At 40.7% G+C, this 27,301-nt stretch overlaps 1 protein-coding gene across 2 annotated transcripts in view; it reads right to left on the bottom strand.

Annotated features, from left to right (window-relative positions):
• The window catches only part of uvrag (UV radiation resistance associated gene), an 85,482-nt gene that overhangs the window by 12,041 nt on the left and 46,140 nt on the right, over positions 1 to 27,301 (bottom strand). The window contains exon 14 of one of the 2 annotated variants that reach the window (XM_084564788.1): positions 3,428 to 3,519. In XM_084564788.1, coding sequence (XP_084420914.1) covers positions 3,428 to 3,519 — 92 coding nt within the window. The remainder of the gene's footprint in view (positions 1 to 3,427; positions 3,520 to 27,301) is intronic. The other variant, XM_084564789.1, reaches the window with a different exon arrangement.

Genomic DNA, 27,301 nt, shown 5'->3' with positions numbered 1-27,301 from the left:
ACCCCAACTGATGTCAGTGTTTATTTGAATACAGAGCGTGAAACTGTAATCAGATCGCGAGTTGCGGGTCCAGACAGATGTGAAGACACATTTTAATGCCAGGTGTGAATACATGTACTTACAGCTGGATATTTCCAATCACTCAGGACACATGTTAATATCAGGTCCAAACAGGGCTAGGAGAACTGGTGCTATTTGAAAGGCAGGGTGCTCCGCAAATATTGATACGACTTATGTTTTTTTCTCCTTAGTACTACAGTTGGGTCTGTATACGTTTGGACACTGAGACAATTTTTGTTGCATTTACCTAAATGAGCTTAAAGTGCAGACGCTCAGCTTTAGTTTTAGGGTATTTACACCCAAATTAAAAAAAGGTACAACATTTATTTTCAGACAACACGGGTCAGCAAAACTGCTGGGACCAATTTGACTGCAACACCATTGCTGCATCTATGCTCCCTTCATTTGTCAGTATACACTAAATAAAGCCGAAATTATGCTTCCGCGTTGACACAGCGCGTCCGTGCGTACGGACCTATAACGGACCTATTGCGTCCTTGCGGACCCCCGTGCGTCCTACGCAAGGGCCAGACGCGCACCTCCCAAAAATCCTCGACGCGCGTCGAGGCGACGCAACAGCAACGCAGCAACAACGCAGCAGCAACGCAGCGGCATTGGCTGTGATTGGTCCGCTAACTACATCCGCTGGAGACCGCTTTTCCGGTTTCCACTCATAAACATAATTGTCTCCTTTGTCGTGCCCTAATTTGCAATAGAAGTATTTCTTCCTCTGCTTGAATAATTTGGAGCTCCAACGCCAGTCTCTCTGTCTCGGTGTCCATCATACACTGTGACTACGGCAAAAGCCGGAAGGTAAATAACGAGGCGAGACAAAGAGCTTAGAATACCAAGAGGCGAAACTCTGTTGTGTTATGGGTAACAGCCTGTAGAGGGCGCTGCGGAGGCGCGTCCGCCATTATGGACTGAAAGCTGCTAAAATCTAGCACCAGTTTGCACGCAAGTGGTCAAAACGCAAGCAGTGTTCTGCAATAAATTGCAAGAATTATCAGTCCACCAGAAGTGATTTGGCATTCCATCGATTTCCAAAGGATGCACAAAGGTAATAACTCATTTAAGTGGAAATATTTTAATGATGTCCTGATTTAACTTGAATGTTGAACGTGAATGACAGCATTGTTAGCGTTTGCAAAGCTGCATTAATGTTAGGCTAGTGCATTTCTGTCAAGTTTGCTGTATAAACTAATGATTAACATATTATTAGATCACATTCCATAGCATAGACACGCTTTTTTAGAATAAACTTAAATAAATAATAATAATAAATGACTGCGCCTGCCTAATATATGCTGATGTTCACCAATTTCAAAATAAACATTTAATAAATATCTCATTACTGTGTGTCTGCCTATATTTCATGAATTTCTGTTATTCATATAACAAAGAAAATGCATAATAGAACATAAATATTGATAGACTAAAGGTCTGCAGTAATTTTATAATTGTATCCTTGCAAACCGTAAGTGGTAGGCTAATGAAGCAGATTCGGTGGGGGACGAAAAAGTACTATAGGAATCTTATAGCATTTTGGGACAAAATATTATCGTAATCTTATAGGAACACTATAGTAATTTATTTAATTAATTTAACTATAATATTTTGTCCCAAAATACTATAACATTCCTATAGTAATATCACTAGATAACGGGAAACTAGGATCGGAGGCATTAACATTTAAAAGTAACGTAGTTTATACGCTGTATATAAACCTTACGCTGTTTGCCGTCATTGTCAAGTTAGATTAACTTTTCGTCTGACAACGTTAGCATTTATGCTAGTGGAATGTCAGATGATCGACGTTGTACTTTTAAATAGGTATCGCCACTACGTTATCCACTGTATTATATCTGTGTTAACTTTGCACAACAAGTTCACCTAGGCTAAATATGACGGAAAGCTATCGCAAGGCTTGTGGAAGTTGCATGGCTAAACGCATCTTTTCTGTCATATCATTAGCCAGGCATATAGGCTAATGTTAAACTGACATGTACTGTAACGTCGGTGCCGAAACGTAACATTTTCTGTCATTTAACGTCGGTCATCCTCATTAATGTATTTTAAATTGTTTTCATATTTAGATATGACGGCCAGAGAAATTTAATATTACTTTACATTTGTTACGTTAAGTTGATTAAGTGCCGTTGACTCCCATTGTTTTTCGGGGGTTTCCTTTAGTTTTCAGTCCATAATGGCGGCCGCGCTGTCACGTCATGGGGGCAAGTGTTGCATTGGAGCGTTCTATTGAGTTTCGCCTCTTGGTATTCTAAGCTCTTTGGGCGAGATAGTCACAAGAGTCTCGGTCGGTCGGTCACAAAAAACCATAGCGCCCTCTACCGGTGTGGCATGCATTTCGACACGTAAACCCCACGCAGAACCATCACGGTCTCACGACTGCGTCCGAGCAACTGCGTGGCCATTGCGTGACCATTGCGTGATCACTACGCGGAAGCATAATCTAACCTTAAGTGTTTTTTTTTTCACTGGTTCACTCTTCATCTCAGTTTTCAAATCAAATACTCAATACTTTTATTTAACAATTTCTTTAAAAGGTAACTAGTTATGTGTATCCTATTATTTCATTACGGTTACTCATTTATACTGGAGATATTTCTCACTAAGTCCACACAAACCATAGAATAACTTACTAACTACAGGAAGTAGGTAGGCTTGTTGGAAATCAGTGACTATATCACTGCCTCTTACAAAAACTGTTTAGTTATGGGCTGTGTGTAGCCTTGTGTGTTGCTTGGCTAGCACTTCTCTTTAAGTTCTTTAAGTTAAAGCTTGTGTAAAAGAGCTGAATTTCCCTTGCAACACCTACTTCAGATGAGTTACGGAACTGTCTGTCAGTTGGCCATAATTACGACTGACACTGGCTGTCATGAGGAGTCTTTTCAGATATGAGAACTGCCAGAGAAATTCATTGTGTCCACTTGACAGCACAGTCTGAGTATGCGACTGATAGACAAGTTAGAGGTTAGAGAAGTAGTTCATGTTTTACGGAAAAGCGTCCAAGACTCTTTTCCTCTTAGAATTATAGTATGTGAGGAAACTTTCCCACCAGGACAAGTCTGGTGTTATGTTTTGTATCCTGCAGCAGTCATTTTCTAAAAGGTTGTCTGGTTTTGCATGTTGTTGTTGCTATTTGAAATGGTCTGTTAATGTGATAGATGACTGGACCTAAGACGAACAGTCTTTCTTTTGGAAATCCTAATTAGTGTTGTTATAAATTAAATACTAAAAATAATCAGTTAGTGAAAACAATTACAGTACTTTGTATTGTCTCACAATCAGATGATTACCCTTTAAGTTTACTTAACACAAAAATATGTGTCTTTCACTGTCTTACCATCGCACCATCAGGCCATGTTCCAGGAAGTTCTTCAGGTTGGGTAGTGTCTGCTGCAGGTCTGGGGTGGTCAAGCCATGTTGATATCTCAGCTGCAAGACAAGGAAACACACAATATATCATTAGCCTCCAAACCTACCACATCGTACTGCACCCTAGCCCTACTACGTATCACTCTGACACGTGTGCAAATTCTCCATTACTGGAAGATGTCTAGAGCAGAAAGAAATATCACCTACAGAAGAGGTCTGAAGTCCACATTCTTTCACCATGACACATTTCTATTCTTCCCTTCAGACTATTACTCATCTGGACACACAACGGGCACATTTCCCTGATAACAGGCATGTGTGCTAATATGTAAGGTGTGTGGAAAGACAGGAGATGAGATGCGGGTGGCAAGAAAAATCAAACACGCTGTTAAAACATCTGGATGTAATGGGGCAAAGAGAGTACATTAGAAACCCCATTACATTCTCCCATGATCTCCCTCTCGCTTTACGATAGACCCACTTCTAAATTTGGCCTTGAACGGTCCCTCTACAACGCTTTATTTAATGGTGATAGAATCAAATCCAGCGAAAAAGAAACAAGGCCACCTTGAAACTTCAGCTCTGGTGCCAGAAACATTTCCTCCAACAGTTGAGTGATGTCACAGCAAGCCAACTCTTGTCCCGGGGAGTTTATTTAACCTATATCACCGAACAGCAGAGGAGCATCATGCCGCACGTCCAGCGTATATCTCAGAGGCCCTTCTGTCACACACGCCGCCTGCACCAGCTGACATCTGTTTTGTTTCCACTTGGGTGCCACGGCAACCGCTATGTGTTTTTATTAAAACACTCACACACTTCTGGTGATAAGATGATGTGGACATCGCTCAGGATAACATGTTGCTTATTCATATATGAACATACTACTGTCATAACGGATTAGTGGCTGGATAATACAGGAATTAAGGAGAAATAAATGCCTGGGCCTCTAAGGCTAAAGGTCACATTTCTCTATGTTATATATTTTATTTGAGGATTTGTTTTACAATTTAGGGGACTAAAAATATTTGTCAGGGTGCCAGTGGATCTTAAAACACATTTTTGTCCACAGGTTTTTCTTGCAGTTAATGTTGTAATATGTTTAGCTAGCTGCTATAGTGGCTTAGTCGCTGTGGCAAGAGGCATAGGAGAATGGCATTGACACAAAAGGTTACGCCAACACACAAGCCTCATTTGCATGTGTTAGATTCCTACTCAAAATAAAATGTCTAAACCCCGTTCTTTCAGAACAGCTGCCAGAATCATGTGTACACTGTATGGTATGAGCGGTACGGTATGTGTATGACATGCACCAATGTGCTCCCGCGTCTGCATGAATGTTCCAGTGTGTTTTCGCATGTGTGTGTTCTGGCATCAAATGGTCCGTGTCTTACAGGGGAGCCACAGAAACAACAGTCCTGACAGTATCTGAGGGAGGCTTTATCAAAAGCAGCTCAGACTGAGGGAGTCGGACGAGGGTGTCGCCTCAAAACCCAGCTGGTGATGGAACGGTCCAAAACCCTACGAGAACAACACAGAGATCCATTCATGGCTCAGAGTATACCTCAGGGTCTGACCAAATGACGCTGGAATTGGGTTTGAAACAGAAGGCCAAGATCAATAACACCACCAGTTTAGGAACAGAAAGAGCATAGCTAGTGCGCGACGGGTGTGGGGGCTTGCTTGTTCTGTGACCAGATGCTAAAAAAGGAAATTCACAATCTCCTGAAATCTTAAGGTTATGGTCTAGAAAACATAAATTAAAAATAATGGATCAGATATAAGCAAAGAATAATATCATGGCTTCAGAAAGGGAAAAAGCATTTGTTGAACACAGTGTATGGTTTTTTTCTCAGTCAGAAGGCGTGACAAAATGCAGTCTTTAAATCCCATTACTTAGCCTGAGCTCTGAAGTGTGTAATAACTACACTGCATGTCTGACAGCAGCCCTATGTCAAATTACACGGCTGTACGTCTGAGTGTGTGTGGGAGAAAAACAGCACGAGTCGGCACTGGTATGTGTGCCTCTTATTGTTTGCCTTATGCGTAGAAGTTTGCAGCACTCAGAAACTGGATATGGGTGAAGACAAGGCTGTGACATCACAGGCTTCATTACCACATAGTTCATTGTGGGGGGATTAAAAAACCGGAGAACGTTTTATATTGCAGCGATCCAAGGTTCTTTATAATGTATGCTTCCAACAAGCCAACACAGAATAACTCAAAACTCTATTTGCACGCATGTTTGCTCACACTTCTGTCAAATCTCTGCCAGTGGGCACCAACAACACTTGGGCTAAGTGTCTGGCTAGCAGCGCTGCAGAGCCACCAGCGCTGGGTGACTGCTGCTTCACACTATCTTTGCAATGAGGTGTGTTAAAACACATTTGGAAGACCAGAGCCCTGCAGCTGACCCAGCCAGACTCTATCAATATTCATAAACTAGTCTGGCCCTCCCTAGTGGAAGCCGCATTAAATTTCTCCACAGAGTGAGCTGTGTGTGTATATATGTGTGTTGCTCATGCCCTTTGTCCAGGGAAGGCATTTATCCTGGATGCTGGCTGTCAAATATTCAAACATCAGCCACTGCCCTTCTTCTCTGCTCACTTGAGACAAACAGAAAAACATTAGTGACCTGGCTAAGTCATCTGGAGGAAAAGAGAATGTTGTAAATGAGAAAGAAATGTGCCAGGCAGCCTCACAACATAAAGCTGGGTGTCATTTCAAACTGTCGGCACCATGAAAGCTTCAACAGTCAGATGGAAACAAACAGCTGGGTGGGAAGGTTTAGGTTTTGCTCTGTAAATCCAAACTGTTCTTTCAGAGTGTGTTGTAATAGATACGAGGCAGTGTGTTGTCAGTGACACTAAATAAAAAACAAAAACAAAAAAAAAAACAATGGTTTGGTTTTGGCTGCACACAACACGAATGATAAGCTTGTACGTAAAACAACAACACTGAGAAACGATGTCAGTGTTTCTATGTCAGCCGCTCCAGACAAAGGATCAAGCAAATTGCTCAGAATCGGTCCACTTGAGACTACTTGTCATTTCCAGTTTCCCTTTCATACATTCTTGCGATGAATGCTGGAATCCTTCGCGTGCTCGTGCACATGTGTACGGATGTGTGCTTTGAAGCTGGCCACAGGGCTCTTTGTAATACTGCTAACCAGATCGTGGTGAGAATTTCCATGCGCCCATTGAGGGCAACTGAAATATGAGATGGCCAAGTCGAGTGGGGGCTGTTAGAGTGAGGACATCCACTGGGGCTCTTTCACCTGATGACATAGTGAAATAGATCTGGCTGGGTCTCCTCGATGCTACTCACACCTTTGTGTCTGGACACTCCCTTCCCTGTTTACTCATTCAACTAAACCCACTCAGGGCGTTGTGTCAGTTGCGGCATGTGGAAGCAGTTAGTATGACGGTGAGGTTTTAATAGGGGGCATCTGACAATATCGGGACTCATCCTCGTCCATAACCAAGATAAAGCAACAGCCCAAAGAATGCAGAAATGTATACAGCCTCAAGCAGCCATTCCACTGGAGCCACGACCACACACAAACACGCTTGAGCTGACGAGAGCAGGCGGGAACCAGTCAGTTTACAGTACATGCCACCCATCATTTGGCAAAACCTTCTTGTTTGCCCTGAGCTCTGTACAGGGGCTAAACAAACACAGCCTTGCTTATGGCTGTTTTCCTGAGTGTGTCAGTACTAATCACCTTCAGAACACACCACTAATGTGGGCGGGCTGCTGAGAATGTTGAGGTTGATTGCTGATGATGTGGTGGCAGGAGGGTGGCCCAGGTAGCAAAGCTCACCTCGTCCTTCCACATGTTTTATGCTATGAGATAACCACAAAGGAGCTGCATGTCAGTGCAGACATCACTGGTCTTCCATCAGTTCCTCCGTCATCATTGGAGATGGGCAGTGGAGGAAATCCGGGACGCAGGATATTTCCATCAAGAGTGTTGCATTTCATGTGTCAAAAGGTTAAAAGTCTCCAAATCAAACTCTGGAGTATCCTGTGCATGTCTGACCTGCATCCCGGACTATTACCCTGCGATTTATAATCAGTATGGTTTTATCCACTGGGGTAAAAATAGAAATGGTTATTTTACAGAGCCCACAGGTTTTACATGCTCCCTGGGGGAGGCAATCAGGGAGCTCATTAGGTCCAATGACAGCTTGTTATAGAAGGGCTAACCAGGTGTTCCTCCCTCCACTATCCCTCTGGTCAAACTGTGGACTGGATACTTCAGCGCAGACTGTGAATTTGACATATTCATTCATACGCAGACCTCATATGTAGAGAAGTGGAGCTTTGGGAGATGACCTGCCACTGACAATATTTCAAGGCAGTGCCTTTTCTGGCTAAGATGACTGATTCATGAACAGCGCACATACCAGTGGATAAAAAACAAACTGTGAGAAGAAATAATAAGAGCTTAATGATAGGTAAACTGGCGCGTATGAAAATATCCTCCGACAAATTATGAACATCCGTGCGGACTAATTTGTTGCAGTGTAATGGAACAGTTACTGTCACTTCTATCATCATTTCTACTGATCCGGCCAGGAAATTCTAATAAGTCTGCATGCTGTGCTGTTTATTATTAAGCCAAAGCTAACAGTGTTTCAGAGATCTACGTGCCAAACAAGTGGTCAGTCAGTCGCCTAACTATTTTCAAATCATAATAATGAGTCCAATGAAGTAGTGAAAAATGTTAGACTGTTACGTTGACCTCTATTTGGACTCATATATGGGCCATTCTTCTGGAACTTTAATACGTGTGATTTCGAGTGAGACTTGTAATAAAACGGTCAATAACAAACAGTTTCTTGTTTCATTAGAGCAGCTTTTGGTCATCTTTTAGCCCGGCACATGTAAACCACATGCGTCACACGCGGTTTACGTTTAGTGCCAATTTCACAACATCATAGTGAAGTTTTACTCTTCTAATCAGATTAAATTTGTCTGCATGTTCTTGTTTTAATCTTCTCATTATTATGTCTTTATTTTTGTACGACAGTGGCAAGTCGACCGTGTTAGTTTTTTGTTTACAGCTCTGTGAGCCACATATTCAGCTTTTGAGTCGTTTGATCTGCATCTTTTTTCAGCGTTTGCCAATAGAACTATTCTTGCCAAATGTTCCAAGGCAGAGTCCCGAGCTTCGAGGAAATAAACAATTCATTCACCTCGGGGGGCTGACATGGTGCAAACGTCAGAATCTGTATTTACTTACAGAGAGATTTCCGTCGGATATGTTGTTTTGGTGTTTCAGTAAACTGTTTGCCTCATCCAGAAGAGTTACAGCATTTCCATTGTCTTTTCTGGCAAAGTCAAACCTACGCTCGATCATTACTTTGAACTCTGGGAGGAAAACAAATTATTTTTAAATTTCTCTGGCCTTGCAACTGAACCCGAAAGCCAGGTAGTTATTACAGCAAACGCTCCTTAACATGAAATGCGATGTTTGTAGCTTGGAACAAAATAATCATTTTCCACAGGTTTAACATTCAAGCATGCTTAACATGTATTAATGTTAATGTTGTTAATGTTTATTTAATTTAATCTTTTCTTTTTCTACGTTCTTAAGAGTGTGTTTTTTATGTACAACTAAGCTACTGTAACCAAGTAATTTCCCTTGTGGATCAATAAAGTTTATCTAAGTCTAAGTCTAAGTCCAAATTAATTTCTAGATGTGTCGTAATAAAAGAACCTATCATACTGCATATGAATTTAAATGTGTCAGACCTTGGGTCACTGCACACAGCCATTCAGTTTATTTAATTTCTATATTATCTTTCATAAATAAGACAAATCAGCTTAAAACTGGGAAGAAACCCAGGACAGCAAAAAAGTTTTTCACACAAAGGTTAAAAACTCACATACAAACAGGACAAATCTACCCTGACACATAAACCAAAACAGTAATGTCTGGAGGTGAAAATGTAACATTAAAAACAAAAATCACACACTAATGTCATCCACAGCCGTTTCCTTCAGTGTATTTTGTATTTCGTGCCCACAACTTGGTTTGATTTAGATTCAACAGAACCGCTCCTCTGTGAAGCTATTTCTAGCTCACTGGCGGATTTGAAATGGTTGATTATGTTTGCTGCAGTACGGTGCATTTATGATTCCACCCATCTGGTCTATCCCGGGCACATAATAAAAGCGGCATGCACAGCCTTCACTCATCCACTAAATGAATTACACTGAAATGTTGACCAGGATATACACAAAATGGCCAAGACAAAATGGCTGCAGATGGGAGACGTGGCATCCAAAAGACGCATTGTTTAACAGGAGGAGGACAATGTGGAAACAATATGTTAATGAGAATAATAATATGATGCATTTTAATTTCACACGTATGTATAGCTGTGCTTGGTCATCGTGCACTGACCTGATGTTTTTAGATTTCGTATTTGCAGTCGCCTTGTGTTTGCCAAAGGTAAAACCTCACATGGCGCAATGGAGATTCAAAACCTCAACAATCTCGTGGTTCGGTGTAGAATATGAAAGCAAACTTGATTAATCACTGCAGCCTTTCATGTGTCTCAATAAATATACAGAGCAGGGCTGAAAAGTTGTTTGAGTCTGGCTAGAGTCATATAATTCATTCACAACAAAAATGTACTTCCCTTAAACTCAGAGCAGCGCTCCGGCCTTGAATACGTGCCACGCTCGTCATCATCATCCAGCCTTCAAGCCAAACTAAGAATCAGAATTCGTAAACACCACAGGCGTTTGCTTACCACAGAAAATCTCTCCCTACATATTTATAGTGTGAAGAATTGCTGCTGCCTGAAACATACAAAAAGTATTTCTTTTCCACGAGAGATATGAACTAAGATTACAATTCTTGTTTCATATTGTAATATTTGTGCTTAGTTACAACAGATGTAGACTCCATGCATAAGCAGAGAATCCCATAATGGCATGTTCACAATTCAGCATAAAGGGCAGGGCAGAGGACTAATGGTTGGAGAAAATACTGTTCATAGTGGATTAAAACATAAGACAGAGGGAAAACTAGGATCAACAAACTATCATATTATTGCTTCTTCTACATGTGGAGTTTATTTCCATGGAAATGTTCGGAGGACTCACACAAACGCAGCTGTACCAGAAGATGAATTCATTTAAACTGAAATATTCAGATGAACAAAAAGAACAGAGCTTGAAGCTTTGTCCAGCAATTATGCAGGATCAGTTTGCCGTGTATGTGTATGTTGCACTGATTGCACAGAAGTTGGATCATGTCTTTCAAGTCATTATCAGATTTTATGTCAATATTAGGTGTTTACCAGTTGATAAGCTGCTCTCGCCAATTCCAGAAATGTGTCAACACATGCGCTAAATAAAGAAAATAGATATCAGACCTTCAAGGGTTTTGCAGTGATACTAACACTATTTAATGTAATCATCCCAGTAACAAAAGTTCTATATTTTTAGATCCAGCCTTTAGTGGATGACAGAAAACTGAGAACACTTTTGGGCTTTAGCCATCAAAGCCCATTCTTCTGTTGAGCAGCCCTTAACCTAGACAAGAACGTGTCCAGACCAATACAAGCAACAGTAGGAGCTTTCAAAGGAACTGAAATGAAGCTAAATGTTAACAGCTACTTGAAGAAACTTAACAGTGCTCTTTCTGTGCTGAATGAAAGTCATGGGTTAATCATTTATTACATTATCAGTCTCTATCATCTAAAGCTCTGTAGCTCAACTTACAGTGGCCTGTAACTGATCTACAGCACATAATGCCTAATAGTCAGAATCCAGGAATGTCTGTAGAGCAGAAAGCAATTGTGTGGAGAAAGACGCACATACTTTAATTTTGTCACTGAAGGGGAACTCCGTGCATCGTACTTTACGGGCCCTGAGTCCATAGATCTACACTACAACTGAAAAATGTTGGATAAAGTGGCATCACTTAAGGTGATTTGTCTACTTTAGTCAGTGAAGATTACAAAGTATAATAATAAGAAATAGTTAGAAAGACACTAGATTACATGTACACAGTGTGCAGCCAACCCCTCATCTCTGACTGAGGATAGTTCAGGCAACTTTAGCTGTTGACGCACACACACAGACGTATGCTATAACTGAGAGGGGTCACATTGCATTGTGGGATATGTACGCACCAGTTTTAACAGGCAATGCAGAAAAAAAGGCGCCGTCTATGTTTTTCCTGCACCTATTTATCTAGATTTTTTTCTGTTTTTAATTGCCTTTGAGGTCCACTGAGGATATGAAATGCTTAAGGCTATTCACTTTCATGACCACATCCACACCTCTAGAAGATTAGATAGTAGATAGTGGAGCAGTATGTTTAAGATTAAGATATCTGACTAAATTATTGACTTTAGCAGCGGTATTATTACATGAAGATGTTTAAAAGCAAAAGCAAAACAAACACTCATGTGGCCATGGGAACTGCATGGCTGCAAAGTTCATACTATAATTTGATGCACTTCCTTAACAGCTGAAATGCAATATTTTTTGGTACTTCCTGCTGTTTTTTTCCCCTTTCATGTAAGCCTATAATAAAACAGTTCTTAATATTTCATACTGAGAGTTCTTCCAGTTCATTTAACATCCTTTAACTCTGCTGGCTTTCTTCTTTTACTCTCTCCCTCCTTTCTGTCTCCTCCACACTGTGGTAATGTAATGCAGGTGTGGTGTACTCACTAAGCCTGAGTCCAGTTCAAATGCAGCCCTAATTCAAACCAGATTCTTCCGTCGCGTTACTTGTTGTTACACTTTGCTGAGGATTGTATTGCCGCCAAACTCAGTCAACAGATTTACATAATTGCGGGAAAGGCGGTGTGAGATGAATAGGAAATTCAGTTAAGGAGACCACCAGTGACAAGAGACCGATGTTAGTCTCCTCTGACCCCAATCACAGCAGGAGGTGGGTGCCATGTCTAAAGTGTTCATATCATACTGTGCTTCTTGAGTCTGTGTATGAGACGGTCAGTAGATCAAGTCTAGTGTGCTACAGTGACACCTATTGGAAGTGCCACCCTCTTTGAGGGTTGCTCTGGCCCTCAAGGCTAATGACCCTCGTCAGTGTAACACTGGAGCCAAGCTAAGTAACCCAACACCCACATGGGCTGTGAAGTCACAACACTGAGGTCAACTTCCTGTTAGCAGTATTGGCATGTAGGACTATCATCAATCCTCCGTGGCAGCTCACACAAAGACTCCTGATGCTTGAATAATGCACACCTCAGAGAAAATGCTAATTCATTACTTTGTAGTTTCAAAATCAAAGCATGAAGAGCTTGATCTTGTGGGAGGCCACACACTTTTGTGGGCTGAACGGCAAATGATGCCAAAGAGTGTACGGCACAGGATGTGTGATAGGTTAATGGAGGCAAATGGAGTATAGCCTGAGCTCAGCACCCTTCTAATTGAGTCTTCCTTAGCGAGGAAAATGTACATTACCGGAGGAAAGGCTTCCTGAACAAACACAAAAAACTTTGCCCTAGTAGCTGCAGTTCTAAATAATGTTGCCAAATATGGTTATGAAAACTAACCACCTTAATTTTAGCCAGAGTCAGATCACACTCATTTTATTATTTGGAATTAAAGTGTTGTGGTATTTTACAGGGGAAATATATACTTTTTAATACATGTCGTGTTTCCACAAGGCCCTTCGGAAAATAGCAGGCCAGAGAGGAGGATGAATATATGGTTTGTGGGCAGGTGCCTATCCTGGCTTCATAAAACCACATGTTCTCTCTGCGTTCCACTTCTTGTGAATGGGGATATTATTTTTCTTTTAGCTTCCTAGTTATGTGGTGGTAGTCTTTACGACTGAGATTTTCTATTAGCGTTACCACTGAATCTGAGGGTCACCAGGAGGGCCTGGGCTGGCAAACTGTGTCCACTCCTCCTCATGTGTCTCAGTTACAACTCTGAAATGTCCTGCTATCAGAGCAATGGTTGTTAAGAGCTACTTATCCAAATGTCTGCTTATTTTTACTGTCAACTTTAGCAAGTCTGAAGTGTGAACAAGCCATAACAAGAAATGAAAAATGAATAATAGTCGATCTGGGCTTTAGTTTGATGGTTTCTCACTATTCCACACTAAATAAAATACAAGCATTTAGTATCTGGCAAACAATATCATAAACATCTTTCAAACTACGTCACTGAAACAGTTTGTCAAGTATGAATACAACCTTGATGACAGTAAAATCGCTATGCCTGGCCTACAGTACAACTGGCTGGCCAAGTACATGCTCTATCAAAACAGTAACCAGAGAGCCCCAGATTAAAGCTCAGACTTCCAATATTTCACAGAGTTCAAAGGGATTTTCTGTCAGATCCTGCTGCTACTTTACCAGGATAAAACATGCCGCATAAAACTTCTCCGTGGAGGAATCTGGGTTGATGAGGATACAAATATGAATTGGAAAATGAAAGGCCGTTCATACATGCACATGGAGAAGGATTTAGATATGTGTATCATTTGCTAAATAAATCACGTTAAAATTTTAAGAATGTTGCTTTGCTTTTGCTCTGTGTGAATGTATTTGTGTGCGAGCCAGATAAAGCCATCAGGATAAGGGTTATGAACATATTAAGTATTAGCAGGCATCCTAGTCATAAGCTCTCAGGATCTATTCATACATGCATGAGCTCTCACACAGCGGATCTGAGACTGCGGTAAGCTTTCCATGGGCCACTGGCAAAGCCAAAGTCTATATTTTGCTTCTGAAAGAACTGTTAAATGAGAATATTGTACAGTTTATTGTAATATGGCGCAAATGTAAAGCACCATTTAATAGCCATTTTAATGGTACCTGGGAAAGACCAATGTGTGTCAACCAATTCTTGAAAGAAAACAAGCAGTAAAGTGCTACTCTGCTGGCAAAACAAATATGACTGAGCTTGGGTAAAAAAACATATGAAGAGTCACAAAGCTGGTTGTAAGTATTTGATGGAGTGAAATGTCTCTAGTATGCTGAATAAAAATCAAAACTCAGCATAACAGCACAATAAACAACAGAAAACAACAGAAAACAGCTTTCTTTTATATTGGATCTGAGAATCAAATTAAAAGCTGCCACGGTATGGGAAGAGTATAGGCTGTGTCCGGTTTACTTTGGAGAGCCTGGAGCATTCTCTGGTCATCTGGGTTTGTTCAACTGTGACCCTGCCTAGTGTTAAGGATGTTAAAACATTTTTTTTTTACTGCCAAAGGGGTGCAGTGTTTGAAATTGAAACAGTCATAGTCCAATACAGAAAGATTTTCTCATAATGAATGGCTGATTAGAATCAGGGACTGGTCTTTGCAACTCATGGCAGACTGTAAAGACGCAATGTACTGTATACAATGTTAGATTTTGCCTAGAAAGCAATGCAATACTCATGGCCAAAATTCCGAGTGGTGTGTTTGTTGCATGATTTGTTTTAAATCAGATAAGGAGGTGTAATCTGTGATTAGAATGTCTGATTGAAGTGCATGATGTCCCCTGTCCAGAGTTCACCCTGCTCAACTGTGTGCTTAATAATAACAGCTCACAGCTCTTTATTTGTTTGCTTATGATGCAGTGATTAGATTCATTTGCTCCACTTCCTTCCCAGCTGCTGCCAGCCTCCATGTGCTGCAGCTACACCAAAATATACGCAATAGATAACACTCCCTTCCTTTTAAATCTGAACCCAATTCCCGGTACAGTGAACCGATGCGTGTCATAATATGGCTTTCTGCTAAAAACAGATGCATTTTATCTCAATCTTCTCCACAAATACAGACATAAAGGTTTTATTATTGTAAATAAATACATATAAATAGCACATAGATGTTTTTAAAATGTGACCTAATCCTATATCAACCAAATCTGATTAAGACTTAAAAGGAGAGGCAGAGACAGAACAATGAGCAAGAAACAAATAGCAATTGTGTGGTCCAGCCCCTGCAAACCCACCCCCCTCACATAGTTATGGAGGCCAACTATGTAGATTGTTCCATTTATTCAGTGTGAGGGAAAGAGTGTGAGGTTGAATGTGTGGTTTCTAGCTCTAATGAGCTGGCTAAAGGCCACTGCTGAATTGAATTTAAGGTCAGAGTGAAAAACAGGCCAAGCTAACTCTATTAAAAGCGTCAATTCATAAAAAAATACCCTACCACAGTAGTGGGCCAAAAAAAACCTATCTGATGCATTAATGAAATCTGACTAAATAAAGCCACGTGAAGAAACTAAGAGCCTGTAATTCAGACCCTTGGATGCACTGACCGTAACGTGATTTACAGACAGCCAATAGCTGAAGTCAGGTGGAGAAAGCCAAGCAAACCCTCATTGTCAACAACGGTGAATTACAACACGGCTGTACGTAGGTGAACTCTGGCTGCTAGGCTGTCACAGCCATAGCTAAGACGCAACACCCTGCTGCTCACAAAAATAACTTTACACTCCAGACTGTTTCTCGCTGACTGCTGTAACAGCTGCAAGTCAAACGCCAAACGCATAAAAGCCAAACACATGCTCTGGCATAATTACAGCATGAGTATTTGTGTTTATATTTGTAGCTGGATGCATACTTAACTAAAGGAGGGTGCAGTTTCTGCGGACAGCATCCTAATTGCTGAGAAAAGCACGAGCCAACGACTTTGGCTTAAACAAAAGGGGTACGTTTCCATGGGGACAACAACACCATTGGGAATAATTTGTCCACTAAAACTTTAGAGTTGCCTGCTGGTCGTCATAATGGGTGGGTAACCATCTGGAGTGCAACAACAAACAAAACAGTTGATATGCAATCAAACTGAATGAGATACACAGTGTATAAGTAGAAGCCATATCCATAAAACCTTCACTTGTTTCATAAATACCCAAAAATCCAAAGGTAACTTTCTATGTCAGTGGTTGTACTGAATATGTGTATGGTAATTTATAGTCAAATCTGCATTCATGGTACAGAATGTAATGAACAACCCCCGTCCATTTGATATCAGTGAAACAGCTTTTAAGGTGCTCTTTGGAATCTGGCACCAAGACCATAGTAGCAGATCTTTTAAGTCCTAGAAGTTGCAAGTTGGAGCTATTGCAGATCAGACGTGTTTCAGCACATTCCCCAACACGCTGTTGTCTAGGACCATTGCTGGTAGGCACTCTACACTGTTGACCGAGAGCGCTGCACAAGCCTCGCGGATTAGCTGTTCTGACCTTGTCTTCAGGCCATAAGGATTTTACCCTCGTCAAAGTCGTGAAGGTCCTTACCTCGGCCTATGTCTCCCACATTCAGAGAACAAAGTTTTCACTTTATCTAATATAAGCAAGGCTTTGACATGCTCAACTGTTTTTTCCTCAGTCAGTGAGTGGTCAGCGTTTCATCAGCGTTTCAGCTCATCAGTGTATCAGCTGCTTCTTGTAGTTTATATCTGATCTAGAACGTCTCTTCTAAACGATAGCTGGCTGTAAGAGTTCAGAATTTAAGTACTTGTTTCAAGATCATAGCAACTTTCTTCATACAGCTTTTTACTTGGAACATAATTTATTTGGATTAAGAGAAAACAGCTTATATTAATTCTTTTCAAAGGGAAAAAGATCCCCTTCAGAGGCTCTTTTTTTTTTTTTTCATTTGAGCTGGTGTTTATTTAACAGCTGCTTTCATGAGCCACTTAGCCCCTTTTCTCCAATAACTGTAAAACGGTTATGTGACCTCTGGGACAACAGGCCCGGGCTCATCACAGACGCTTCATTAATAAGGAGAAAGCTGTGACTGGAAGGGCAGAGATGATTAAATGACAGCGAGGACACCCCACCCACATCCTCTCCTCCTTCCCAAGGAATGGGAGCATACATCGGGGTTGATAGCGAGTCAGTACCTTAATGAGGTGAGACCTTACATGACAGAGAGGAGTGTCGGAGCAAAGGACATTCAGAGAAAGAGACAAATCTGAGATTAACTCGGCAAAACCAAATTAGAGGAAAGAGACATCAACTCTCTTAGCTGGACGATGAGTGCCACTGAGAAGAATTTGTGGTCCACAGCCTCTGTGTTCATTCAGATGAAAAGCTGCAGACTGGCCAGAGTCAAAGGGCTGTAATGAAATCCACATGGAGGCAGGAACAACACTGGATAGAGGGACTAACACAGAGCCAGGATGGCTGATTTTCATTTAATTTTTTTTCAAATACTGACCAGCTGGGGCCAGCATTGTTTTATTCTAAAAGCTGTTTAATGTCATTGAATAATGCCTGCACTCATGACTGAATACCTCTAGTCATAAATGCCAAAATGGCAGCACACAAGGTTTGATGAATTAACAAGAAAAACAAGTTTTTCTAAACTTACAGAGGTAAAATATACTCTCTCAGTTCTTATGACACGTTAGTGGGGGCCCCAGGAGGTAAACTTGGCTGGCCAAAAAAAAGCCCACAAGCAGGGAGAATTACTTTGTTTGTGTGCCTTGGTCCAATTTCCTTCAACTTTACAGACAGAAAAACAGAACGAATCCAAAAGTATTGTAGGACACAATGACATAACTATGATCAAAGAAACTGATAAAACCCCCCGTGAAAAACAAACACTCCTAACTCTGATGAGTTTTTCTCTTTCCTTTTATCTGCGGAGGAGCTGGCTTCCTCCTAGTCTACGACAACAGTTTTAGATATGACTATACAACAGAGGAGAAATCGGAAAAGCCTTGGTGCTAAAGCAGAGTGCTGGAGCGTTTAGTGAGACAAGGGGAGAAGGCTACAAATTCCAAGCCACTGGAAACTGCAGACACACTATTAAATAAATGATGGAGCAGAGCAGCCAACACTCTCTAAACACACAGAATCAGAGAAAAAAAATCCACAGCCGGACTTGTGGGAAAAATACATTCAAAGATAATCATGCCATGAGTGCCCTGATTGATTATAAAAGACTACACATAAAAGCAAATGAAGCATGCTGCTGAATGTATTGTCTGTAACTCAGCCTACTCATTTAGATTTTTATGAGATAAAATATACAATTAATATAAGTCTCTCTATGTCCAGTGACATCTTAGCACTCAACAAAATTTTGGTTTGCCAGCCTAAAGACACTAAAGTTTGGTAAAAGCTTAACAACCAACATAAACTCAACACTTCTTGTCATACAATATTCTTCCCAATCGCTCAGGGACACACACACACACACCCAGAGACAGGATTAACATTTACATTTACCCTTACATTTAGTGGAACTAGCTCTTCTGGTACCTCTTTGTGGTGATGGGCAAAACTGGAACTACCAACCACAAAATGTGGAAATTCAATTAGACGAATTTAAGTGTTTCATAAAGTCATAGGTGGCTGTCCAGAGGAATTCCAGTAAAACCCTGGAGCTCAGGCATAATCGCGGCACACTGACAGCCTCACTACGTACACACACCCTTAAGTGGAAACCACAGAACAGTGACATACACTTAGAAGCGTGGTCTGAGACCTGCTTGTAAATCGCAACTTTTGGCTGAAGGCGAGTAATAGCTGAGAGACTACAAAGGCAGCTCTCTTCATTGTGTCGGTTAGCTCTGGAGCATCCATTTATTCCACTCTTGTCAGGATCTGAGGCTGGACAGTTAATGCTCTGCAAGCACGGCACCACAGCCACACTACCACCAAAATCTTCCTGATGCAGCAGTATGTAGATGTCTGTTTATGGAAAAGGGTGCTCCTTATTCTGGTTGTAAAAAGGGTCCCACCAAAATCTCTCTCTGGCCAATAAGTGGCACTGGATGTAAGCTGTAGCTAACAACAAAAGTTTGTGATGGAAAACAGGGACCACACAGTACGGGGAGGAAAACCCATGGGCACAGAGAGGTGTACATTAAAGCCTGGGTTTAGTTAATAGCTTCAGAGAAACGCAGGACGACTACACCACTGGGAGGTTTTTTTCCCCTACAGGCTGTTACTTTGGAGCAGAAAAACATTTCTTATCTAAATGTAATTTCTCAGTAGCCCTTCTTCCTGTACTGGAGCTGTGCAGCTGATCAGGTTTCTCCTCACACATCTCCTCCCTGGGCCAAGATACATAGACTGCAGGTAGCTCTTAATTCATATGTCAAAACATTTCTCTGTTCAGTTTGCTACAGTATGGCAGCAGTAATGTTTAGCTACTTTGTGGTTACTTATTTTAGGATCTACTGTAAATACATAATTTTCAGTAAAATAACATTAAATGGAAGATGAATACACTATCCCAATAGGGAATAATTAAACTATAAAAGCATCATTTAAAGCTGATTCCACAATGAATATTTTTATTCTGGGGTTCCACTAGAGTAGTTTTACATGATTCAGAAATCTTATTTTTTTCATAGTACCTGTTATCCCATACTCCCTTAGTTCAACCTCTTTAAGGTCCCTACAATTAGTTAGTAACTTAATTCAATTTCCTTTTAACATGTTTGAGCCAGAATCTGACAGGGAATGAGACAGCAAATGGCACCAACATATGAACCTACGAATTAAGACAGAAGACCTCTGGTAAATGTTACACTCACTACCTGCATGTAGTGCAACATATTTTTGTATGCTATGTGTACATGAAATGCATATAATGCCACTAAATTAGACTAGGATAGTCTAATTGGATGCACAAATGAAACGTGTGACAAACTGAAGTCAACTTGGCATTAAAGGAGAAAAAAAAAAAAACACTAGAAACCTGGTGTTCAAAGCAGCCTGAAGCCTGAGCTTTTGGCTCGCGGGGATGAATTTCAAATATGTCGACCTCCTTATTTGAAACTTTGCCCAAGATAAATACATCAAACATTTTAACATAACTATATGAAAATAAACATAAAAAATTAGAAAAGGCTCAAACATACAGTCCCATTATCAAAATGATAAAGATAGCGTCTGTCCAATTCATACAACGTACAATCCAAATAAGATAACAGAGTACTGCAGACTACAGGCGTAACCTTTTGACAGATCTAATCTTAAGTCCAACACCATGAGAATTGTGATTTCCCTTTTTATTCCTCCCTCTTTTCATTAATCATCAGAGGGGGGGAGCAGACAGCCATCAGCCTACCTTCTGTGCTCATTTAAGGCTGTTAACATTCTGATAATACAAGCCATACTGTTCTCAATTTACCTCACTCACAACCTGCCAGAAATAATATCTTGCTTGAAAATGTGATAAATAAGGTACACTAATGAAGTGCTTTTCGGTGTCAACAGAGTAAAGCGATCATGTAAAAAGTGGCACCTTAATGCCCTTTAAATGCAAAACACATTGTCAGACACAGGCTCTATAACTTGATGGAAAGGGGTGATTATCCAGCATTGGTTCAACATGTGGGAAATGATGCTCAAAGCGTACTGATTCAAGCTATTCTTCACTGGGCTAAAACAGAAAGAGATTTTATGGCTTGGTCTAAAAAGAGACTTCACCTGGTACCTCATTTTTTCTTTCCTGTTTCGGGTCAAAGTGAGGCAGGCTATGTTGACTTAGAACTGCATTTTCTGGTGCCTGTCCCGCCCGTTATGTGTTTTATCATATCAATCCCTGGAAAATGGAAAACGGATGTGGCTGCTATGGAAGGATGAAGCCAATGAGTGGCAGCAGGCAGTTGAAATCGCCTGATTACTTCCAGGCCCTGTCTGTCTTAGGATAAAGATGGTGGCAGAGCCTGGGGAACTGTGGTCCAGAGTTTAAGTAAACAAACAACGTACAGTGAGTTGCATTATGATTTCTGAACATTGAGGGGTCTGTTTGTTGAGATGAGGTTTGCACAGAGGCGGCCGGACAGAAGAATGAACACTTGTTGGCGGCGGACAGCGGAGATGTAATTGCCCTTCTCTATTTCTTTTTTTCTGAGAGCGTCTTCTGGAATGCACCGAGATGTGATTCATAAACCACAAGCCTCAACTGGACAAGAGGAGAAAGACCAACAGGCTTTTGAGGGAACCCCGGAATAGTGTTGTCTAAAAGTGTTGAAATTCTCAGAAAGAGTCAGCTGAGAAACTGTATAGATACAGTTTCTGCTAAAGCAATGGAGGGGTGAAAATAAACAGGAATAAACAGGGGAATCTTTGTTTTGGAGATCGAGGGATTTTTGTCTTGGAACGATGAATCCTTCGCAGTTATCATTCTTTTCATACAAAGGACTTTCTATCATAGCATATTCTTTTCAGTTAAATAGTAAAAGAAAACCTGATCTGGAGGAATGTCTCCCAGATGGGACAAAATAAACCGACATTAGAGCCCTGCAATGCACGAGGCTCTAATCTCAGTTTATTTCGTGTGCTGTTTACAATACACAAACGTATATCACACCAGGCACGCATTGTACACAGTAATTTTTGATTCACTGGCTTGCGGACTCACAGAGTAAACAGGAATGTCAATTGTGGAAAAACTGAGTTCACGAGTACACCCATTATTTCATTATAAGCAGTCGACTGTATTCACAAAAGCCAGTTGTAGACTCTGTACCATCTCCAACATCTGCATTATTAAAGAAGAAAGGAAATAAGGTAATAGCTGGAGATAGTTTTCATTGGGGAATTTTAACTGTCTTAACAACTCAGTATGAGGTGGATGGGAGATATGAGGCGGGAGGGAGCTGTGTAATGTTCACTTTTTGCATGACTTTGCCTGGGTCATATGGTTTTCATTGAAGCACAATCACACAAGCTAATGCCTATGCCAAGATTTTGTCGTATCTCCAACTGAGGTCACAAGCTATGTCACTGAGGTGAAGCGATGAACGACGGGCCTATTGTTTGGGACACACTATATGGATTCAACAACGATATAATGGATGAAAAAAAACCAAGACTGAAGCAAAGAGAGGAGGAGGTGAATGGGTTTGTTTGCAATCACCTCACCAAAGCCGATGAAACGCACATACGCAGTATATTTCCATATTCTTTTTTTAAGATTGTAAACATAGACTGCTTTCCAGCCAGCTCATTTTATTTACAAATCCGTCAGACTTTTGTTTAACCTCAGCTTCAGTGGTGTCGGTGGAGGAAAAGGACAATTTCTCTTTTTGTACTGTATCCAAACCAACAAGGTTTCCCTGTAAGGTTTAGATTAGTGCAAATGAAATTGTTACAATTTTGGCTCAGTATCCTGTGGATCACACAACATAACCACGGCATACTGAATCCAAATCGGACACAGGAACTCTGCTGTGTGCGAGCTTTTTTATTAATTTAACCCATTTTTAGACTCTGCATGAACGTAATGCTGAAGAGAGACTTCACTGAGCTAATGGACTCACAGCTGTTGACAATGAGTAAATTACGCACACTCATTTTGCACCCCGACTCGAGCACCAACAAACTTTCCAAACAGCTTCGCCGAGAATACCTCCAGCTAACCAGCTCCTGTTCCGCTTGCTGCCACCTCCACTAACCACTAAACACAGTAGGTTCCCATGTGAGTCATAGCTGTGTTTTATGGAGCCACAGTTGCCACTCTTAATGGCAGCAGGCGCTCTGACGTACGCACCAGACCACCAGTATGGCACGCTGCCTGTAGATCATGGTGTAAAACTGCGAGGAGACTTGGAAGGCGGGAGACTACAGGCGACTTTCCCCAGTAGACAGAAATAAAGGTGAACCCAGAGGTGACCTGGTTGAGCCGCAACAGATTTACTATGTTTTAATTCCCAATACTTGGTTTCCTGTGCCTGAGGCCCACAAAATATGATACACCAAGCATAGTGACTGAGAACTAATTGTTGAGCCTTCCCCCCTCCTAAAATCCTTGAGATTTTGTGTAGCATCAGTTGTGCTCTAATCAGCCCCACATGCCAGTTTCACAACAACACAGACTAGTGGATAACACCGTGAGTAACTAAATGCAGTGTATGGCCCTCCTCCAGACAAAAGGCTGTTGGATTGTCTTTGCAGTCAGCCACACTAACTTAGCTAATTTGTCTTCGTCTGTGTAAATTGTGAATGGAGGAATGGGAGGTTTAACATTTTTGCACCCCATGGATGGGTACTTCATGCCAAGTTACATACCTGGAGCAAAAAAACAGTAGCCAATTGCCACTCATTTAATTACGAAAGTGGGAGAAAATCATATTCTGTCAAAGTCGTTGTATATTCGAGGTTTGGTATTGGCTTAGATCGGCCTAAGAGAAAATATGCATGTTAACAAAATGGAAATGTCTCCACATAAACATGAGTAACTTAATCAGGCGTTGCAAATTTTGCAATGTTTCCCGATTGCTCAAGAAATGAAAGGGAGTTTGGTAGAATGGCTACGCTTCAGCCCAAACCTTCCCTGAAGCCTTTCTTAACTTCTTATTGTCATTAAAAAGCCTGAAAGAGCAACATGGGAGTCTGTCATCACCTGACATCCAGGCAGCTTTTCCATCCTTACCCCTGGCCTCATGACATGAGGCCTAATAAAAGCAAACTTTTCCCTCTGACACATCAAAGCAGAGTTGTCCTGCTGTGGCCCTGATCCTTCGCCAGCTTCCCTGTATCACTTTCAAACAGAGCCACGGAGGGCAATTTAATAAGAGATGGACAGCTAATGTCTCCCACCCAGGCTCCAGTCCGTCACCAAAACAGCCAATCAGACCGTCTGCCGGGCCTGCTGCGAAAGCAGACCTCTGCTTAGCATCACAAAGCCAGACACCGGACAAGCTGTGCAATGACTGCATAACGTGACTTTAAGGAGGCGCTTAAAAACACAAAGAAAATTCAAACCCACCATCGTGCAAAAACAGCTGTCTGCTGCAACTAAAATGGTGTCTGTTGGTAAATCATATCAGCAACAGAAAACCCAGACTCAAAGCGTAGGGGTCAATAAAGCAGCTATTTTCTAATAAAACATCCAAAATATTAACAAGAACCATACAGCAGAGCAAGAGTCTGTCTCCCTGATAAAGTGGTTGAAAATGACAAGGTTAAGAAGTCCTAATTACATTTAAAAGCAAAAATTACATGTAACATGAAATACCTCCATTACTTCATGCATTTCCAAGGCTCAACTCTCAAAACCTGAACTTCTGTGATATGAGATCCAAGAAACTGAAAGATCAGAAGTCTCACATACTCACAGGAGTGAATAGTTTAATGTGGTGTGCAGAAATCAAACTGGAATGGAGAAGCCCCATTTGTGGTGGTTCCAGTTTATCAACTGTGACATGTTTACTACTCCTTCAATTGGGAAACAAAGGTCTATTATCACTATCATATGGCGCTGGACTATTAATGTGGTAAAACTATATTGTTTCGGATTCAACCTGAGAACTCATCCTTAACAGGGATGGAGTCAGGCACACATGGAATGTATAACGCAGTGTTCTGAATGAAAGCTGAAATTTCATCCTGTAAAAATAAAAGGAAAATGTATTACTGTAATTCTAGTTTAAAGAAACAAAGAAACTCAAAGGTCGCCATAGTATAAAGAACAATTTGGTTATTTATTTCTCCAAGGCTTACATTTAATTTTCCTCCACAGAGATTACATATTCACAAATAATACCAAGTACGCTGCCTTTTTTTTATTAATTCATTCCACAAATTCCTCTTACACAGACATCATGCACTCCTCATATGTGCCCACCTGTGGTACAGCTGATGGCATCCATCTGATCTGATTTCCAAACCTCAAGTCTTAATCTTTCCCCATAGGTTTCTTAGACACAGGTGGGGATGTCCTGCTGTCCCAGATCTCATTTTTCATCTGCTGCAGACCAGATTCCATCAGAGTGATATATGCACAAGTTTTTTGAGACAACTAATTTTATGTTAACTAAAAAATTCTTATCTAATAGGTTAACAAATAAATTTTTTCCTCTTGAATACGTGAAAAGAATTTCTCCGCGGATCATCACACCATTTTGACACAACAAATTAAGCCGAATTATATTAGATTTTATTATAGGTGTGCTGATTTTGATCGGGATATTTGATCTGATGGCAGCACATGGTTAAGATTTGTGAAATAGAAATGTCAGAAAGCTTAGATCATGATGTGTGCTTTTGATAAAAAGGATTTAGGTGGACGTTATGTGAGCTGAAAGGTAGGATAATGCATCAAGATAACACCAAATGTGCTAAATGCGAGAAAATATTAAGTACTGTCATGAATGCAAAACTTGTCACAATCTACTTCTCTGGTATATAAAGTCCAGTAAAGTATATTTATTAAGGTTTACAAATAAAATAGTGAATTTTACTTTTACATACTGTTTATGTTACACCATCACAATAAGCTATTCTGATTTGTTTTACAGATTGCTTGATACTTCGCACACTAACTCATATTATGGAAAAGCAAAAGACACATTCAGTGTTTGCCATATAATGTATGAGCAGCATTTTCTTTAAGATTTACTGGAAAATCTTTGCCAGGTTTTAAAGGTTGTGTCTGTTACAAGTCACAGTGGTGTGCACACATGAGCAGTCAATTGTGTGCATGTATGCTCCCTTTGACAGTTACTAGAGTACAGTAAAATCTACCAAATGATGCCGACCTCAGCGACCTCAGCTAATATTTCACCTCTGACATCAGCATGCTTGGATTGACTTGCAGTGATGGAGTGGGTGTCAGATCAGAGTTTGGCTGTCCTCAACAAGGTACACCGAGCATTACGGTACCAATCTTGAATAATGCCGTCGCAAGACACGAATCATTATTTGAAAAAAATGACATGCTATAGTATATACCAGGGAGACTTTGACTGCTTTGTTATTCCCTTTGGTGGTTTTTACATTTATTTTCCTTTGCTGGCTTAAACTTGTATCTTGCTGGTTTTCTTAATTCTTGGATGGTGGTGGGAAGATGGCAGACATTGATTATTGGCTCACAGCTTGAGGTCTGGCATTAGAACTAAAACCTCCCAGTGTGTAGTGGTTTGAAGTCAGCCACCTGCAAGCGTTAATTGCCCAGGAAAATAGGGAATGGAATGCAAGTCAGTGCTAAATATATGAAAGATCAATGGAGGGAGTCACCAATGTCACATATTAGGTGTAATGTATAAAGCACGGATAAGAGATGATGAATCAAAAGATCAAAACCAATAATAAATTGGTCCAACCAACAGCTATTCTCTATTCTCCAGGTCTAATACAGCTTATTCCTCTGTGTTTATTCCACTGATGATCGAAAACTATTAACAAGACTTTAGAGTCTGAAGGTCTAAGGTTAGCAACTTTGTGAGGCTGTATACAGAACAGTGTTGGAGCTAAATACAAACAGCAGCGTGCTAACACGCTCACAGTGGTAACACTAACTCAATGATATTATGTTTATTATGTTCACGATCAAATTTAGCACTAAACAAACCATATCAGGAAGGCTAATGAGTATGTTTCATGACCAAATGACAAACCAGAACTGTTGCAAAGGGTAACATGTTGTTTCATTATGAAGAATATAGGCATAGAATTAGATATAATTAATGTTGATTATCCACACCACCACCTGAGGCAGAAAACAGTCCTGAACCCACGCACTATGACGATATTCACTGAAAATTACAGTGTTTAAAGGTTTAAATTCTTCTTCTTTTGAAATGAATCCATATAATGTGACCTGTTGATATCCGGACTAAACCAATAACCTGGGTCCATAAAGCACCGGAGAGAAGTAAAAAAGTAATTACATGTATTTGCTGACATATTAGAAAAAGAGAATATTTCCTGGATTTTAAGTCACTCCACAAGTTTGTGCAAGTGTCAAAGTGAAGTCATGTGTACCTGCATGTGTAGGAACTTAATGGAACTTAATCCAGGAACTTAATGAAAGAAACTGGAGGAGTGCTTTTGAAAGGCCATGTAGATTTGGTATCGTTAGCTATTTAAGATAATCTGTTCTTATCTGTCTTCATTTTCAGGTTTCTGCCTTTTCACACATC

Source organism: Chelon labrosus (assembly GCF_963514085.1).
Source record: "Chelon labrosus genome assembly, chromosome: 17".
Lineage (NCBI taxonomy): Eukaryota > Metazoa > Chordata > Actinopteri > Mugiliformes > Mugilidae > Chelon > Chelon labrosus.
Note: the sequence above shows the minus strand (reverse complement) of the source record. Positions and strands in the feature narration are given on the sequence as shown.